Below are 17,597 nucleotides of genomic sequence, written 5' to 3' on the forward strand. Positions count from 1 at the left end.
GAACAAGACAACAATACTGGCGCAGTCAACAGGATCTAAATGGATAGGTTACAATCGGATGGGGTCAACGGCCACCTTGAGCAATGGTGTCTCAAGACGGATGGACCCACAAGGTAAGATTTTAAACTTTGGTCCCTCTCGATATTCCAGTGTGCTGGAGACTGTCTCCTCGCCCGATCATTCTCTATTCTAAGGATTCCTCAAACTGTAATTAGTTCAGTCGAGAGACACAGTTTCACAAGCACGCTGGCAGGCTGAGATTTGAGTCCTCTGCACTGCATCAGGGTGGGGCTGTGTGATTCAGGTTTGAATCCTCTGTGCGGTACCGGGGTTCCAAGTCCCCTGGGGTCAGTTTGGTTGAGGTTCGAGCTCTCTGTGTTTAGGTGAGCTTCGAGCTCTGTGTTTGAGGTTCAAGTTTTCAGTGTTTAAGTGGGATTCAAGTTTTCTGTGTTTAAGTGGGAATCGATTTGTTAGATCTGAAACAGTTAAAGTACCTTTAGGCAATTAGGACAGACCCTTGATAAATTGGGTCTTTCGTTCCCATTTGGAAAAATCTGTCATGATAATCAGCATGAGGAGTTAAATTATCATAGATTGACCGCCCAACTGAACAAATTGTTAGGAAATTAATAATGGCCATTGGGGGGATCTTGGGATCCAGACAAATGTTCAAAAGTGGAGGCTGTGGTGCGGAAGTCCAATGTTTCGCAAAATGGAAAGATTTAACTACTAAGTGGAGAACAGTGGCCACCCAATAAATGAAAACTCCCACCAAATTAATACACCACTAAATGTAAAACTATTCCTACTATTGATGATAAAGAGAAAATCCATCATTGGGTGGTTTGAATGGCATTATGTGAAATCTATGATCTTAAACCTAAATCTGCTTAAGACAAAAGTGAGAAAAGTGTCTCTCAGGCGCCACTGGACATGTCTGGACTCCAGGCTTTCTTGATAGTAGGGAAGATCCCAATGACAATTGTTTGCCCCCTAACTACCCCTGCCGCACCTTCACCCCCAACCTGAATCACCGTCACCCTACAATCAATCTCAGATCCCCCAAAGCTCTGCCACAGCCCCCCCCCACCCTAATTTTTCACCAAATTCCCCCTCCCAGCCTGAGAGGGTCAAGTCAGTAACGCTATTACCTCAGTCACATATGCTGATCGACTCGCAGTTGTTTTAATTGAGGTAAATCAACATCGAAGCCTATTCCTCCATGGAAGCCAGAGCAGTTTCTGGAAAACCTCGACAAAAAATGTATTTGACAGGGTGCCCAGATCTCAATTTCCTGCATAGTGCACCCAAACCTGACTCTGATGCTGACTTGCCTCCGAGTACTAATGCTATGACTAATCGCCCCAATAGCAGGTTCCACTGCCTAGAACCTGAACCACCCCACCGACAGTTTCCGCTGCTCCAAGTACCCAATCCAGACCCCAACATCATTGCTCAAAGACCCACAATCCCCACCTATACCTCATGGAAACCACAAAAAAAAATGTGGACGATTATAAATGGCGCCCCAAACAAGACCCGACCTGAAGATTTCATTGAACATCTCAAGAGTACTATCCAAATCTATCAAGTCACACCCCAGGATCTTTTTAGTCTCTGTTGCATGGCGCTCGCCTCTGGCGAATTTGAAAAATAGCAACTGTGTTTGGCTCAACCAAGCAACTTGGGAGGCCTTTGCTGCTGCCCCGAGAGAAAATGATCAGACAGATGCAATCCAAAATACCCTGTGCCACACCCTTCAAAATCCCATTGATCTAACTAAAATTCTAAACTGTACACCTAAGAAAGATGAAGACGGTCCAGACTTTTACAATAGGTTCTGTTCCACTTATGTCACCTATGCTGGCAATACCTCCTTTAATGCGGGTAACATCTCCGCCAAGTTCAATGCACTCAATGTAGTGTGTCCCTGATGAAATAGGTAAATCCATCCATACTCATGCCCTAGATTGGTCAGAAAAAGTAGGTCTCAGTGAAATTATTGGTCCCGTACTTCTGGAGTTGAATGACTCCAGCCCGCCTGTGCCTGTTAAGCACAAAATGGTTCACTGACCTGTCTGTGATATGGCCTCACGATATGACACCTCAGGCTATCAAACAGAACCACTGCCCTGTGTCCCAGGGTGGGCTAATCCATATAGCCATGGATGTGCCACAAACCCTAATGGTCCTGTGATACCCCCGACACACCTTCCTCGCCCTGGTCGGGGACACAGGATTTTCAAGATCAGGGCTGAGACCTCAAATCACCCCTCAGACAAATTGTTTCACCTATGGTTCCTTTGGCCACTGGAGGCACGACTGTCCACATAGACAGTCCTTTGTTGGGCCCATCCGACCCCTTCCTGCAACAACATGCCCAGGCAGAACCCCGACCGCCGTGCTCCTTTCTCGGCCCATAACCCATTCTCTCACTGACTGGCACTCAGCAGACAAGACCCCTCTCCAGAACACAGAAATTGTCCCGTCCTCGCCTCCTCTTCTGAGTAGGAGCCATCCTTTACCTTTGGGTGGAGTCTGCCTGCTTACCCTTCCTCTTACACACCAGTTCAATATCCTCAATGTTAAATGCTGACAGTACCAATTCCCCTTAACTGATTAAAAAAATTGCACCTCTTGGGTCTTTTCTTCCACGTCCAGGAATTCCCCTTGACCTCTATAGACAACAGAATTCCCTTATTCAGTTTGTAGTCACTCCTTCTCTGGGCCTCAACCTTGATGGTAGAGACATTCTATGCCATTTGAATCTATCAGTCACTTGTGCGGATGGGGGAATTAGTATTTCTAGTATTACTGACCATCGCGCCCCTTGGGTACGTAGACCACTCCAATGGTGGTCCTTGGATATCTCTGCCGCTTGATGTACCTTCATTCAGTGAAAAATTCCAACCTCACGTTACTGTTGCATACGATCCTTCTGGATGTTCTGATATATTGTAGGCCCTGTTCACCCATTACTGAGGGCGAAACTCCCCCAATACATTCTATGCCCTCATTAATGGCAATGCTGGGTCTGCACTTGCTGTTAAAGTGCTTAGTTTCCTTTGGCACCAGTCACCAGGCATCAGCCCTCATATTACACTGCTTGTACTGGATGCCTTGTGGCCCGTGAAATGGGGCCCATGGTTTTTAATGCCCTGGTTAATACTGACCCTGCGCTCTGCAGTAGTGGTAACTATTCTCTACTACTCCTCGTTAAGTTCATGCCATGGAACCCTCCATCACCATCAGCCTTCGACTGGCCCCACTCTCCCCACCACCCAAGTCTGGGCAATATCCAAGATAGATATTGGGTTAACCTTGTTCGATCCTGTTGTTATACACCGCCAGGACTATGTTACACCCCCATGTGTCTCGCAGTATCCCCTTAAAAAGGAAGCAGTAGATGGTCTCCCCCCCCCGATCAAATCCCTCTTGCAACAAGGTGCCCGTGTCCCTTGCCTTTTGCCTTGTAACACCCCAATCCTCGGTGTTCCCAAGCCAGGGAGACCTGACTGGTGTCTAGTTCAGGACCTTTGGTCCATAAATGACATTGTTGTACCCCTCCATGCCACCATCTCTAACCCTGCGACCATCTTGGAGCAGGTTCCCATTGTGGTTTCCTGTTTCACCATCATTGATTTACAACATGACCTTTTCTCTATCCCTCTTCATTTTATTGGAAAAACCAACCAAAGACTGTGTATCATCCTCAACAGTGACCAACAGTTCCATTGTGCATATCATCCTAAGGCAGCAGGAACAGTGGAACATGCAAATGGAATTCTGAAAGACTAACTTACTAAACTCACTCTTTAGATAGGACTGAATTGGCAAAATGTCATGCCCTTCGCCCTGTACCACACGCGCATTACTCCCCAAACCAACACCGGTCTCACAGCAGTTAAAATAACATCAGGTTGCCCTGGACGAACTCCATGGGATGGCAACCAGGCCCCACCACCCCAGACTGATCTGCATATAATGGGAAGTGAAATGCAGCATTATTTCAAAGAACTAATGACATCTCTAAAGTCTCTCCACTGACAAGTGAAGGAAACCACCAAACTACCCCATCGAATCGAGACGGTGACTGGGAAGGAGTAGAGACTGGCAAGTGGGTCTTAATTCTAGGCTGGAAAGACTGAAGCTAGGACCCCGCTGGAAAGGACCATTCTTAGTGTTGCTCCAAACACCCACCGCAGTGAAGGTTAAAGGAAAGGATCGCTGGATTCACCTGAGTGAATGTAAACGGTGGATGACGAACCAAGAGAAGGAGGAGTAAAAGGACTAAGAAGGACTGATTAAAAAAAACTTTAATTTGTACCTCTGTATTGTCGGCCTTGCTATTGATACAATGCACACCTCTACACACCTCCAGTAAGGTGACATGATGGGGACGTCAATGGAGATTAGCATTATGATAGGTTTAGCAGGGATATATATACTTCTCTCTAACCAGGGTACCAAAGGGAGGGTCAAGATTTGCAAACAGGGCAACCAGGTCCATCATTTATGCAGGGGAGATGTTTTTGCTTGTCCCAATAAGCAAGGGAATCTGTTTGGGATATGGAATGTGACTAAAAGCGATTACTGTAATGGACTGCTTGCCCAAACAAATCTCAAGTTGATCCTGGACCAAAGAAATCTATGGCAACTTCTGTGTTGGCATTGGGGCTGCAAGTTTGACTTTACCTGTAGAAAGGACCCCCGAAAGGGATAGATCATCACCTATTGTATGACGGAAAGTGCTATAGGGAGGCCCTGGAAGATAACCCCCTCTCTAAAAGGCACATCCCCTCCCACGATATCCCTGACTCAGTCCCACATAGCCCTCCCCAATACAGAACAATCTGTACTGACTATCCAGGAATATACTGTCATCAATTATTTCTAGCAAGTCTACCAATGGCTGTACAGTGATGGCACCATTGCTTGCTTCCCCCAGCCCACTGGAGTGAACTCTCTCTTCTCCATTTTTCCTCAGTGGGACTGCAGCCTATACTACCAGTGCGCTCTGGCCAGTAACGTTTTGCCACAGTCCCAAAGAATAAGTCTACGGTACAAAGCTGCACAGGCCCCCATGGCAGACTGAATGTATCTTTCCAAACTTTCTGACCGCGTGGACAGGGATTGGCGGGGGGGGGGGGGGGCGGTGAAATATATGGTAGCAAGGCCTAAGTGGGAAACTCCCCAGTAACCACCTGGAATGTAAAAGATGTTTCAATGGTCATGGATGGGGATGTCCGAATGTGTTCATCTGCAATGAAAAAACTCCTTGCCTTTACCACTCCAGCCGCTGTCACAAATGCGGACCTACCCGGAACATGCAAAGTATAAACTCCCATTGTGACAGATCTGATTGTATTCAGATGTGGAAAAGTCAATCATACCCACCTTATAAAAGATGACCACGTGTCTGTCCTTCCTCAAACCAGAGGAGGAGGAGTTAAGGAAGCCTCATTTTCCACTGGCACCATATTTGCCTGGATGAATCATGATTATTCTCACGATAAGGCTGCTCAGAAACCCTTTTTACAGACTCGGGCTACTTTTCCTTCTTCAACAGTACAGCCACAAACTTCCTAGAGTCCACTTACCCCCACTCAGGACTGTACCCTGTCTGGGGTATGGGAACCAGCACATGGCCACCAGAAATGTGATGTTTCAGAGGAATTTTGCACTGCCTACAAAGACCTTCCCACCCTTAGTGCAGGACAGGCAGCTGGTTACACAGCAGCAGGCTTTTTCTCCCTTGGGGCTTCTGGGGCTAATATGGCTGCCCGAGGGGCATTCAAAGTCATCATCTAGAACCTGAATCAACTCAGACTATTCTCCATGCAAATTCACTGTGCAATGGATTACCTCCTTGTCCTATAATACAGGACAAATGTATCATGGGCAGGGACAACGTCACCACTAATGTCATTTGCTATGTCCACAAGATAGATGAACAATTAAGGTCTACAAACGAGGGCAAGGGATGGGCCAGATAGGGGGAATGGGGGCTCGGAGGGTGGAAGGCCTGGTTAGTTAACATGGTTATTTACATTGGGGTAATTATAAGAGGAATCTTCATGGGATTAGCTGTTCTGAAATACATCTTACATTGAATGATAGACTCATGCAGGGAATTTTTCCAACAGGACGGGCCTTGGTGACCCAGCTATTGAGGATTTAAATGACGAAAGCACTCAGGTCGGCTCCTATGCCATTGGTTATCATGAAATGACAGGAGGAGGGAATTAGAATGTGTGTAGGGTAAAACCAGGCAGGGAAAGAATTAAGTTCTGAGTTTTGTGAAACAAGAGGTTCCGCTGTTCGTGACTCAGATCAGATAAGATTAGCATTGACAACGGGGTGCTGGAGGTAAGGGTTAACAAGGTGGAAAAGCAGTCATTATATAGAGCCATTTAACAATATTGAAAGCATTCAGTATGCAAGGTCAGCTAACAAGGGGAAAAGTATCCATTGTATAAGTCCAGTTAACAAAGGTAAGAACACCCAATATATAACAGTAAAGGGCTTGGTCTCTGCTATCGATACTCCTTGATTGCAAAGGTCACCCTTTGTAAATTGCCTTAACTGGATGTTCCTTTCTATGAAATGACTACATAATTCATTGAGAAGATGTTGTTCGAGAGAAGAGCGTGAACTCTTGTCTCTGTGCACATGGGCATTCATTCTCTCTCTCTCTCTCCAGAGCCTGGAATAAAGGAAGGTGAAACAACTGCATCTCCGAGCGTTTTGCTTCGACTCAAGAGAGAATGGGATGACACTTAGTATTAAATCAATAACGTGCTATGTAAATTTCATGATAAGATTATAACATATTCAGAACAGCAATTGATAATAGATTAATATAAATGTTTACATTCTCATCACCAGAAATGGTGTTTTGCTAATTCACGATCACACCTATTCTGGGTCCAGGGTGCAGAACCACATATTCAAGGTTTAGACCCAAGAACTCTTTGGGAAGAGGATACAATTTACAGCAAAAAGTTTACAGTTTGATGCAACTGAAATTATATATTGAGAAAGACTACCATTACGCATGGGGACACCTCTTACCATGTATGCGGCAGGTACTCATGTGGCTCAGCCAACATTGGCACAGATGCCCTGAGGCAAGACCAAGCAGAGGCTACGGCAATGGATGAATGAACATCACACAACAATCAACAGACAGGAGTATTCCCGCCAGTCGGAGAACAGTTCAGCAGTCCTGGACACTGGACCTCAGACCTTCGGGTGACCATTCTCCAAGACAGACTTCGGGATAGACAACAACGAAAAGTGGCCGAGCAGAGGATGATAACTAAGTTCGATACCCACAGGGATGGCCTCAATTGGGATCCTGGATTCATGTCACACTACAGGTGAGCCCATTGCACTACCCACCCACACACACACACACACACACACTCACTCACTCACATACTCACATGCACGCTCTCACAGACTTATACCCTTTATATTCACATTCACACAGACTCTCTCACAGACACTCATAACCCACCTCCCACCACCCCCAAAGCACACCCACAAGAATACATAAATACATAAGTTTGTGGAATGAATTTGTACTTGCAGAATTACATTTTACTTTTCTCAAAAACCTGCATGAATCCATGTAAGATTCTGTAAAACCACTTTTAGATTAGAATCAATCTGACCATCGTGGCACAGAGAGTCTCACACAGAGCACCTCACACTTTAAATGCATTATCTGGACATGACACCAATTGTTCAAGTTCACTTGAGAATGTAACCTTTCTAAAAGAAAGTTCTGAAATTTACATTTGAACGAACTGAAACCAACATGTTCACTCTTACAGATGAGAGACTTAAAAACAATCCAGGTCTTTTTCAACATATAATTTTAGTTACATCAGACTGTAAACTTTTGCTTTAAATTCTGTGTCTTATGATCTTATACTCCACAACCAACTGATGAAGGAACAGTGATCCATAAGCTAATGCTGCCAAATAAACCTGTTGGACTATAAACTGGTGTTGTGTGACTTTTAACTTTGTACACCCCTGTTCAACACTGGCATCTCCAAATCATGACTTGGGAAGAGAAGTTACATTTCCTTTAAGATTACCAGGTTGGCAATGGGAAACTCTCTCATGTTGTTTTCTCTTGTCATCTTGTTCATTGAAACTGAAAATAGGAGGCTCATATGAGGAACTAAAGTGGAAAGTGCAAAGTAGGAGGGAGGGAAAATTAAGCAGAGAGCCTCCACTTGGGAAGATCACAACTGCTAACTTCACAATTACACAACAACTAATCAACTTTATTGAACAAGGAAAGTGTTTTTCTATATATTTATGAAGTATCATGTTGCCTTATAACAATTTTAAAAATTATAACATTTTTAAAAAGTCTGCTTACCTTAAGTTTAATACAGTCATATCTTTATTTCACCATCCGAAATTATAAATTCAAAAGGAATTTGTACTTGTTCTACTTTCTGAATTTGGTCTGATAAAATTTCAATTTACTGTTTACTGGCTGGCTGATATCACTGCTGCCCGACACCAAGGCATTCCTTTGACTTGGCAACAGACTTATACCATCATGGAGCATAGTTAAACTCCTGCCACAAAGATTGTCAGACCTTCATTTGCAACCATTGAGATCAGCAGTAAGAACGCTTCCTTTGCTGCTAACTGCAAAATCCAGGCCAGGGAGTCCTAATATAGGCATGTAACACAATGATTCACTTAAGCTTTACTCAGAATGAAAGGAAAAATCACTCCCTGATAGGATACGACTCGCTGATTTTTCATTTTGCCATTGCTTAAAAGAATCTTACCAAAGTATAAAGTTCATTGTTTCCAAGATCCAATTCTTCCAATTTGCAGAGAAGGGAAAGTGATCTGCAAAATAATATGGTTTCTCAGCATCAACATTTTGATTGCTATATCATTTACCCATAAGGTTTGTGACAGCAGTTAACATAAGCAGACACTGAACAGGACTTGATAACAGTCACACTATACATTTTGTAGTCATAAACAAAACGTAGCATCTATCGGTGCAGAAAACTGTAGCTTTGAAAGTCACTATCCACACAAAACGCATTTAGTTTGAAACTTAGTTGACACTTCTTACATTTAAGAAGTAGTTTTGACGCATCGATTGTGTTGCCTTAAATAGGAACGAGAATGAAAATTTAAGGATATAGCGAAATAGCCAGGTCACTTTGAAATTCTTAACAATAAACACACAAACCAACTTCTGGATTTATTCAACTAATGGTCGATCACAAATCTGTGCATGAAAGAACTATGAACATGCACAAATTAAAAGCTTGGCAATTTAGGACACACACACCCAGCTCTTGAAGATTTTTTTTCCATCCAGGGAGAGTCGAGCTACTTGGGAGCTTGATACTTTCTATCAATTAGGAGGCCCCTGGAGCCTCTCTATCACCACTGGATCAATCAATAGCATACTCCACACAGGCACCAACAGCTTCTCAGTGTTCTGCCCACATGGTTACTATTTGTGTGTCTGGATGGTCATGTCAGAATTCTGTTCATTGAGACATCACGGATAACCTACATTGCCCCCCAGTCAGATGTCCGCATAAGTACTTTTCATTTGCAATGAGAAGAATAGCTGAATTCTCTTCCCCGTAAGTGAAGAAGAGTACCAGTCAATGTGCAGCCCCCCTCTGCAGGTAAGATTTGACACAAGGACTTGAACCTGGACCCCTCCTGTGATTTACGAGGGTAGACCCTTTGCACATGAGTTACAAGCAAAATTAGACCATCTCCCATCAAATTCATGATAGTATTCTCCTTTTCACTAGCTGAGACCAAGAGCTAAAAATACTTTGACAATATGTTTCCCAAAATTTCCCGTCCCTCTACACTGACGGGAATAGGACAGAGATCACCAATGGCACAGGAGCTAAGAAACGTCACTATCCAAAATGACAAATTCAGTCAGTGGAAACAGTTTCTTCTTGATAATGAACTCAGGAGATTTCCTGATTCAAGTAATCCTGGAAGTATTTAACCAGAAGTTACAAACTTTAATTCAAATAATTTTAGATTAGATTATAATTCAAGGAACTTAATTTCACCCGCATCACTTATAATTTTCCACTTATATTGGTGAACAATTACAAAAATAAACAAAAATTCCATTGCACTTACTCTGGTAGCAAGGTCAGTAAATTCTCTCTTAGCTCAAGTGATGCCAAGTTTATAAGACTGAAACAGTAAGAAAAAACATAATCAAATACAAAGTGCAGAAAATAATTCAAATCGAATATACAATTTTTATTCGTTAAGACATTGCTACACGTACTGTAAAGCTGAAACACAACTGTGGACCTTGGGGAAACCCTCTGGTGAAGTGTCATTTTGCCAGGGTCTACTACCCCTAGCCCAACTCTGTCTCCTGTTCCAAATCAGTAAGCCATGTTGCAAGATAACTTCCAATCTATGCTTTTATTATCACTAACATATCGTTCTTTGTCATATCAAATGTTTTCTAAAAGTTTATATAAGCGATATTCTTCGGTATGACATTCTCAATAGATTATTCTGGAATATTAGATTAGATTAGATTACTTACAGTGTGGAAACAGGCCCTTCGGCCCAACAAGTCCACACCGACCCGCCGAAGCGCAACCCACCCTTCCCCTACATTTACCCCTTTTACCTAACACTACGGGCAATTTAGCATGACCAATTCACCTAACCTGCACATCTTTGGACTGTGGGAGGAAACCAGAGCACCCGGAGGAAACGCACGCAGACACGGGGAGAATGTGCAAACTCCACACAGTTAGTCACCTGAGTCGGGAATTGAACCCGGGTCTCTGGCGCTGTGAGGCAGCAGTGCTAACCACTGTGCCGTCCATAATAGTGTGCCCTTCCAAGATGAATGGCTTTGATTAGCTTGTGTTAGTTTGCATGCTCAGCCACTTTGCTATGAATAATAATTCATCATTTAGTAATATATTAACTCATCTGAAACTCACTTCATATTTTTGAAACAGGATTAAACTAATGTATTAGAATACATCTGAACTTGGAAACTTTCAGATACAGGAGCTGGGGACAATCACAGTTGTTACGGCACTGTCACCATAATCCGCACAGCTAAAATAACCTAAAAATCACCAGATCATTTTTAATAAGAGATCATTTGAGGGGACAAAAATCTAATTAAAACTATCCATTCAATGACTATTTCGTTCGAATTCCAATCTCGTTCTGAACATAACTGTATTTTCATCTTCCAATGAAGCATTGCAGCAAATTACTTCAGATGCAGCAGTTCTGGATGAAAAGAAGTCAAGTCCCATTGCAGGAGTTATGTAGTCATCAAGTCTCAGAGATGTACAGCATGGAAATAGATCCTTCGGTCCAACCCCATCCATGCCGACGAGATATCCCAACCCAATCTAGTCCCACCTACCAGTACTCAGCCCACATCCCTCCAAACCCTTCCTATTCATATACCTATCCAAATGCCTTTTAAATGTTGCAATTGAACGAGCCTCCACTACTTCCTCTGGCAGCTCATTCCTTACATGTACCACCCTTTGCATGAAAAAGTTGCCCTTTAGGTCTCTTTTTTCTTTCCCTTCTCACCCTAAACCTATGCCCTCTAGTTCTGGAACTCTCCCAGCTCAGGGAAAAGACTTCGCCTATTTATCCTATCCATGCCCTCATAATTTTGTTAACCTCTACAAGGTCACCCCTCCGCCTCCGAAGCTCCAGGGAAAACAGTCCCAGCCTGTTCAGCCGCACCCCGTAGCTCAAATCCTCCAACCCTGGCAACATCCTTGTGAACCTTTTCTGAACCCTTTCAAGTTTCGCAACATCTTTCCGACAGAAAGGAGACCAGAATTGCACTCAATATTCCAACAGTGGCCTAACCAATGGCCTGTACAGCTGCAACATGACCTCCCAACTCCTGTACTCAATACTCTGACCAATACAGGAAAGCATACCAAACGCCTTCTTCACTATCCCATCTACCTGCATATCCACTTTCAAGGAGCTATGAACCTGCACTTCAAGGTCTCTTTGTTCAGCAACACTCCCTAGGCCCTCACCATTAAATGTATAAGTCCTGCTAAGATTTGTTTTCCCAAAATGCAGCACCTCACATTTATCTGACTTAAACTCCATCTGCCACTTCTTAGCCCATTGGCCCATCTGATCAAGATCCTGCTGTAATCTAAGGTAACCTTCTTTGCTGTCCACTACACCTGCAAACTTACTAACCATATCTCTTACGCTCGCAACCAAATCATTTATGTAAATGACAAAAAGTAGAGGGCCCAGCATCAATCCTCGTGGCACTCCACTGGTCACAGGCCTACGTCTGAAAAACAACCCTCCACCACCACCCTCTGTCTTCTACCTTTGAGCCAGTTCTGCATCCAAATGCCGAATTCTCCCTGTATTCCGAGAGATCTAACCTTGCTAACCAGTCTCCCATGGGGAGTCCATATAGATCACGTTTACACTCTGCCCTCATCAATCCTCTTTGTTACTTCTTCAAAAAACTCAAGTTTGTGAGACATGATTTCTCAAGCACAAAACCATGTTGACTATCTCTAATCAGTCCTTGTCTTTCCAAATACACATACATCCTGTCCCTCAGGATTCCTTCCAACAACTTACCCACCACCGACGTCAGGCTCACTGATCTATAGTTCCCTGGCTTGTCCTTACTATCCTTCTTAAAGAGTGGCACCACGTTAGCCAGTCTTCCGGCACCTTACCTGTGACTATTGATGATACAAATATCCCAGCAATCACTTCCCTAGCTTCCCACAGATCAGGTACACCTGATCAGGTCCTGGGGACTTATCCACCTTTATGCATTTCAAGACATCCAGCACTTCCTCCCCTGTAATATGGACATTTTTCAAAGTATCATCATCCATTTCCCTCCAGTCTATATCTTCCATATCCTTTTCCACAGTAAATACTGATGCGAAATACTCATGTAGTCTCTCCCCCATTTTCTGTGGCTCCACACAGAGGTCACCTGTTGATCTTTGAGGGGTCCTATTCTCTCCCTAGTTATCCACTTTTCCTTAATGTAATTGCAAAAACCGTTTGGATTCTCCTTAATTCTATTTGTCAAAGCTATCTCATGTCCCCTTTTTGCTCTCCTGATTTCCCTCAAGTATATTCCTACTTCCTTTATAATCTTCTAAGAATTCACTCGATCTACCCTGTCTATACTTTACATATGCTTGCTTCTTTTCCTTAACCAAACCTTCAATTTCTTTGGTCATTCAGCACTCCCTAAACCTATCAGCCTTTCTTTTCACCCTAACAGGAATATAATTTCTCTGAATTCTCGTTATCTCATTTCTGAAGGCTTCCCATTTTCTAGCCGTCCCTTTACCTGCGAACATCTACTCCCAATCAGCTTTTGAAAGTTCTTGCCTAATATCATCAAAATTGGCCTTTCTCCAATTTAGAACTTCAACTTTTAGCTCTGCTCTATCCTTTTCCATCACTATTTTAAATCTAATGGAATTATGGTAGCTGAATTCTCCCTGTATTCCGAGAGATCTAACCTTGCTAACATGAGCTGTGACAGAGAGTAGGTACTCAAGATATAGATGTTGGTCCATTTTTACATGACATTGCTATTTATCTTAATCAATGAAAGATTAGAATTAGGTACGTTTGGGCATGGAAGGATTTGAAAACAAGTTTAAAAATTTTGATGTTGAGCTAATGCAGCCAAATCATGCTCAGTGATGACTGATGAGTAGAAGGTGTAATGTGGTGGATATCCTTCACAGGAAAAAGTGACCTTGCTGTGCTTTTCCCATCAATGTACCTCAGCTTCAATCTGAATGAACCAATCAAAAATGCACTTGTAAAATGTTTCCTATTCACGTGTCTTGCCTTCCTCGAATGTTTCTTGATTGCAGGTTCTAATTTATTGCCATGGCCAGGGTTGCATTTCTCTTGGAAAATCAATTCCCCATACACATTCCCCTGGAGAGTAGTGGATGAAAATCTGATGATGCTGTTGGCAAATCCTTTTAAATAGTACGTTGGGTTCCAAGGGATCAATTGTGTTCGGGGACTCTCCAGTCTGGGGTACAGACACATTTTTCACCAGCAGCGAAAAATCAGAATGGTGTGTTGCTTTCCTGATGCCAGGATCAAGGATGTCTCAGACAGGGTGCAGAATGTTCTCGCAGGGGAGCAGGGCCACAAAAGGTCATTGTCCACATTGGAACCAATGACATAGGAAGGGAAAAGGTGGAGATTCTGAAGGGAGATGACAGAGAGTTAGGCAGGAATTTAAAAAGGAGGTCCTTGAGAGTAGTAATATCTGGATTACTCCTGGTGGTACGAGCTAGTGAGGGCAGGAATAGGAGGGCAGAGCAGATGAATGCATGACCGAGGAGCTGGTGTATGGGAGAAGGATTCACATATTTGGACCATTAGAATCTCTATTGGGGTAGAAGTAACCTGTACAAGAAGGATGGTTTGCACCTAAATTGGAAGGGAACTAATATACTGGCAGGGAGATTTGTTAGAGCTACTCTGGAGGATTTAAACTGGTAAGGTGGGGAGGTGGGACCAAGGGAGATAGTGAGGAAAGATTTCAATCTGAGACTGCTACAGCAGAGAACAAGGTAGAACTGATCATTTTGACTGCATTTATTTCAATGCAAGAGGCCGAACAGGGAAGGCAGATGAACTCAGGGCATGGTTAGGAACATTGATCTGGGATATCATGGCAATTATGGAAACATGGCTCAGGGATGGGCAGGACTGGCAGCTTAATGTTCCAGGATACAAATGCTACAGGAAGGATAGAAAGGGAGGCAAGAGAATAGGGAGAGTGACGTTTTTGATTAGGGATAGCATTACAGCTGTGTTGAGCGAGGATATTCCTGGAAATACGTCCAGGGAAGTTGTTTGGGTGGAACTGAGAAATAAGAAAGGGATAATCATCTTATTGGGACTGTATTTACAGACCCCCAAATAGTCAGAGGGAAATTGAGAAACCAGTTTGTAAGGAGATCTCAGCTATATGTAAGAATAACAGGGTGGTTATGATAGGGGATTTTAACTTTCTGCGACATCGGTGGCTCAGTGGTTAGCTCTGCTGCCTCACAGCACCAGGGTTCCAGGTTAGACTCCAACCTTGGGCAACTGTCTGTGTGGAGTTTGCACATTCTCCCTGTATCTATGTGGGTTTCCTCCAGCTGATCCACTTTCCCCTCTCAGTCCAAAGATGTGCAGGTCAGGTGAATTGGCCATGCTACATTGTCCATAGTGTTCGCTGCATTAGTCAGAGAGAAATGAATCTGGGTGTGTTATTCTTCAGTGAGTCGGTGTGGATCTGTTGGGCCGAATGGCCTGTTTCCACAGTCTCTGGAATCTAATCTAATCTAATCAAAAATAGACTGGGACTGACAATAGTGTTAAGGGTGCAAGAAAATTTTCTGATTCAGTTTGTGGATGTACTACTAGAGCAGGTGCAAAACTTGACCTACTCTTGGGACATAAGGCAGGGCCGGTGACTGAGGTGTCAGTGGGGGAGAGCTGTGAAGGACATCCACCACATTACACCTTCTATTCATCAATCATCAATGAGCATGATTTGGCTGCATTAGCTCAACATCAAGATTCTTAAACTTGTTTTCAAATCCTTCCATGCCCAAACGTACCTAATTCTAATCTTTCATTGATTAAGATAAATAGCAATGTCATGTAAAAATGGACCAACATCTATATCTTGAGTACCTACTCTCTGTCACAGCTCATTGGGTGGTGTGCTGGAAATCAAGCTCCACTATTCCTCAAGTGGTCACAAAACATAAAGATTTCTTAAGTGCACAAAGATTCTCCAATTTACCTGATTTACAGATGAGGGTTTATAGAAAGCACAGACCAGGTTTCTGCACTTAACAAGAATTGCTAGTTATTACAAGCAATTAGATTCTAACTACAGGTAAGCAGTTATAAACCGTTGTAATATAACAGAGCTAGTTAAAAATCTAATCCCCATACAGTCTCCTTGCATACACAGACAGATTTGTCTGGCAGACATGGGGAAAAAGAATGGCTGGAGAAAAAATTGTGAAAGCAGTGTAATGGATTTGGTTCACAAGATCTGTTGAGTTGGCTTGTGCTGTTTAGGAAGTTTCCTCTCCCAAATGCTTCCACAAGTTTGTACATGGCATAAAAGTGGCTGGTCCATTTATAATAGTTATCTGACTCATCAACTAAAAGCACGAGCTCACGGCAACTGAAAGAATAAACTGGTCTCTTTCAGATTGAACATGAATCTTGTTTGCAGAGAAGAGAGAAACAGCTTAAAAGCTGTGAAAATCTGATGACTCCTCTGTATCTTTTTCCCCAATCTCTAAAAGTTCAGTTATCCAAGAATCAATCATATGGTTGCTGGCAGGCAAAAGGCTTTTGTCAATGAAAACCTGTTTGTGGTCCATAGACAAAGTTAAAAATTCACACACCACCATGTCCAACAGGTTTATTTGGAAGCATTAGTTTTCGGAGCTCTGCTCCTTTATCAGATGGTTGTCGAGCACAAGATCGTAAGACACAATGATAACAAACATTTCGTGAGATGCAACCGAAATTTTTATTGAAATCGACCTGGACTGTTTGTTATGTCTCGTATCTCTGAGAATGACTTTGTTGGTTTCAGTTCTTTCATATGTAAATCCCAGAATTTTTTTTAAAAAAAACGTTACATTCTCAAGTGAACTTTAATAGGTGCCATGTTGTCTCAGATAATGCAATGAAGGTGTGAGGCTGTCTGTACTCCAGTGTTCAAAATGATTCTATTTCTAAGAAAGGAATTTACAGAATCCTATATTGATTCACGCAGTTTTTGAGCAAAACAAAATATAATTCAAGTACAAATTCACCTCACAAACTTGTGTGCGCGTGCTATGGGGGAGGGGGAGATATGAGTTCACAGAGAGAGAGAGAGAGAGAGAGAGAGACAGAGAGAGAGAGACAGAGAGAGAGAGACAGAGAGAGGGAGAGAGAGAGAGATATCATGAGAAGGCAAGCGAGAGCGTGAGAAGGCAAGCAAGAGAGCACGATAGCAATAGTGTAGTGGGGTCACCTGTAGTGTGAAATGAACCCAAGGTCCCACAGTTGAGGCCATCCCCATGGGTACCGAACTTGGCTATCAGCCTCTGCTCAGCCACTTTATGTTGTTGCCTGTCCCGAAGTCCACCTTGGAGGATGGTCACCCGAAGGTCCGAGGTCGAATGTCCCGAACTGCTGAAGCAATCTTCAACTGGGAGGGAAAGCTCTTGTCTGTTGATTGTTGTGCGGTGTCCATTCATCCATTGCCATAGCTTCTGCTCAGTCTCACCAATGTACTGTGCCTCTGTGTATCCTTACCTGCAGTGTATGAGATAGAGAACATTGGCCAAGTCACACAGGTACCTGCCATGATGGGTGCTGTCCTCATGTGTAATGGTGGTATCCATGTCAACACTCTGGCAGGTCTTGCAGCGTCTGCTGTGACAGGGCTATATGGTGCTGGGCAGTTTGCTGCAATGATCTGTTTGAGGTTTGGTGGTTGTTTA

At 43.3% G+C, this 17,597-nt stretch overlaps 1 protein-coding gene across 4 annotated transcripts in view; it reads right to left on the bottom strand.

The window, feature by feature from the left end:
* The window catches only part of lrrc1 (leucine rich repeat containing 1), a 184,290-nt gene that overhangs the window by 82,942 nt on the left and 83,751 nt on the right, over window positions 1-17,597 (bottom strand). For all 4 annotated transcript variants that reach the window (XM_060852839.1, XM_060852831.1, XM_060852854.1 and 1 more), the window contains 2 exons: window positions 10,177-10,233; window positions 8,826-8,889 (listed from right to left, as the gene is read on the bottom strand). In XM_060852839.1, the coding sequence (XP_060708822.1) occupies window positions 8,826-8,889; window positions 10,177-10,233 (121 nt within the window). The remainder of the gene's footprint in view (window positions 1-8,825; window positions 8,890-10,176; window positions 10,234-17,597) is intronic.

The sequence above is a fragment of the Hemiscyllium ocellatum genome, chromosome 3, assembly GCF_020745735.1.
Source record: "Hemiscyllium ocellatum isolate sHemOce1 chromosome 3, sHemOce1.pat.X.cur, whole genome shotgun sequence".
In the NCBI taxonomy this organism is placed as follows: Eukaryota; Metazoa; Chordata; class Chondrichthyes; order Orectolobiformes; family Hemiscylliidae; genus Hemiscyllium; species Hemiscyllium ocellatum.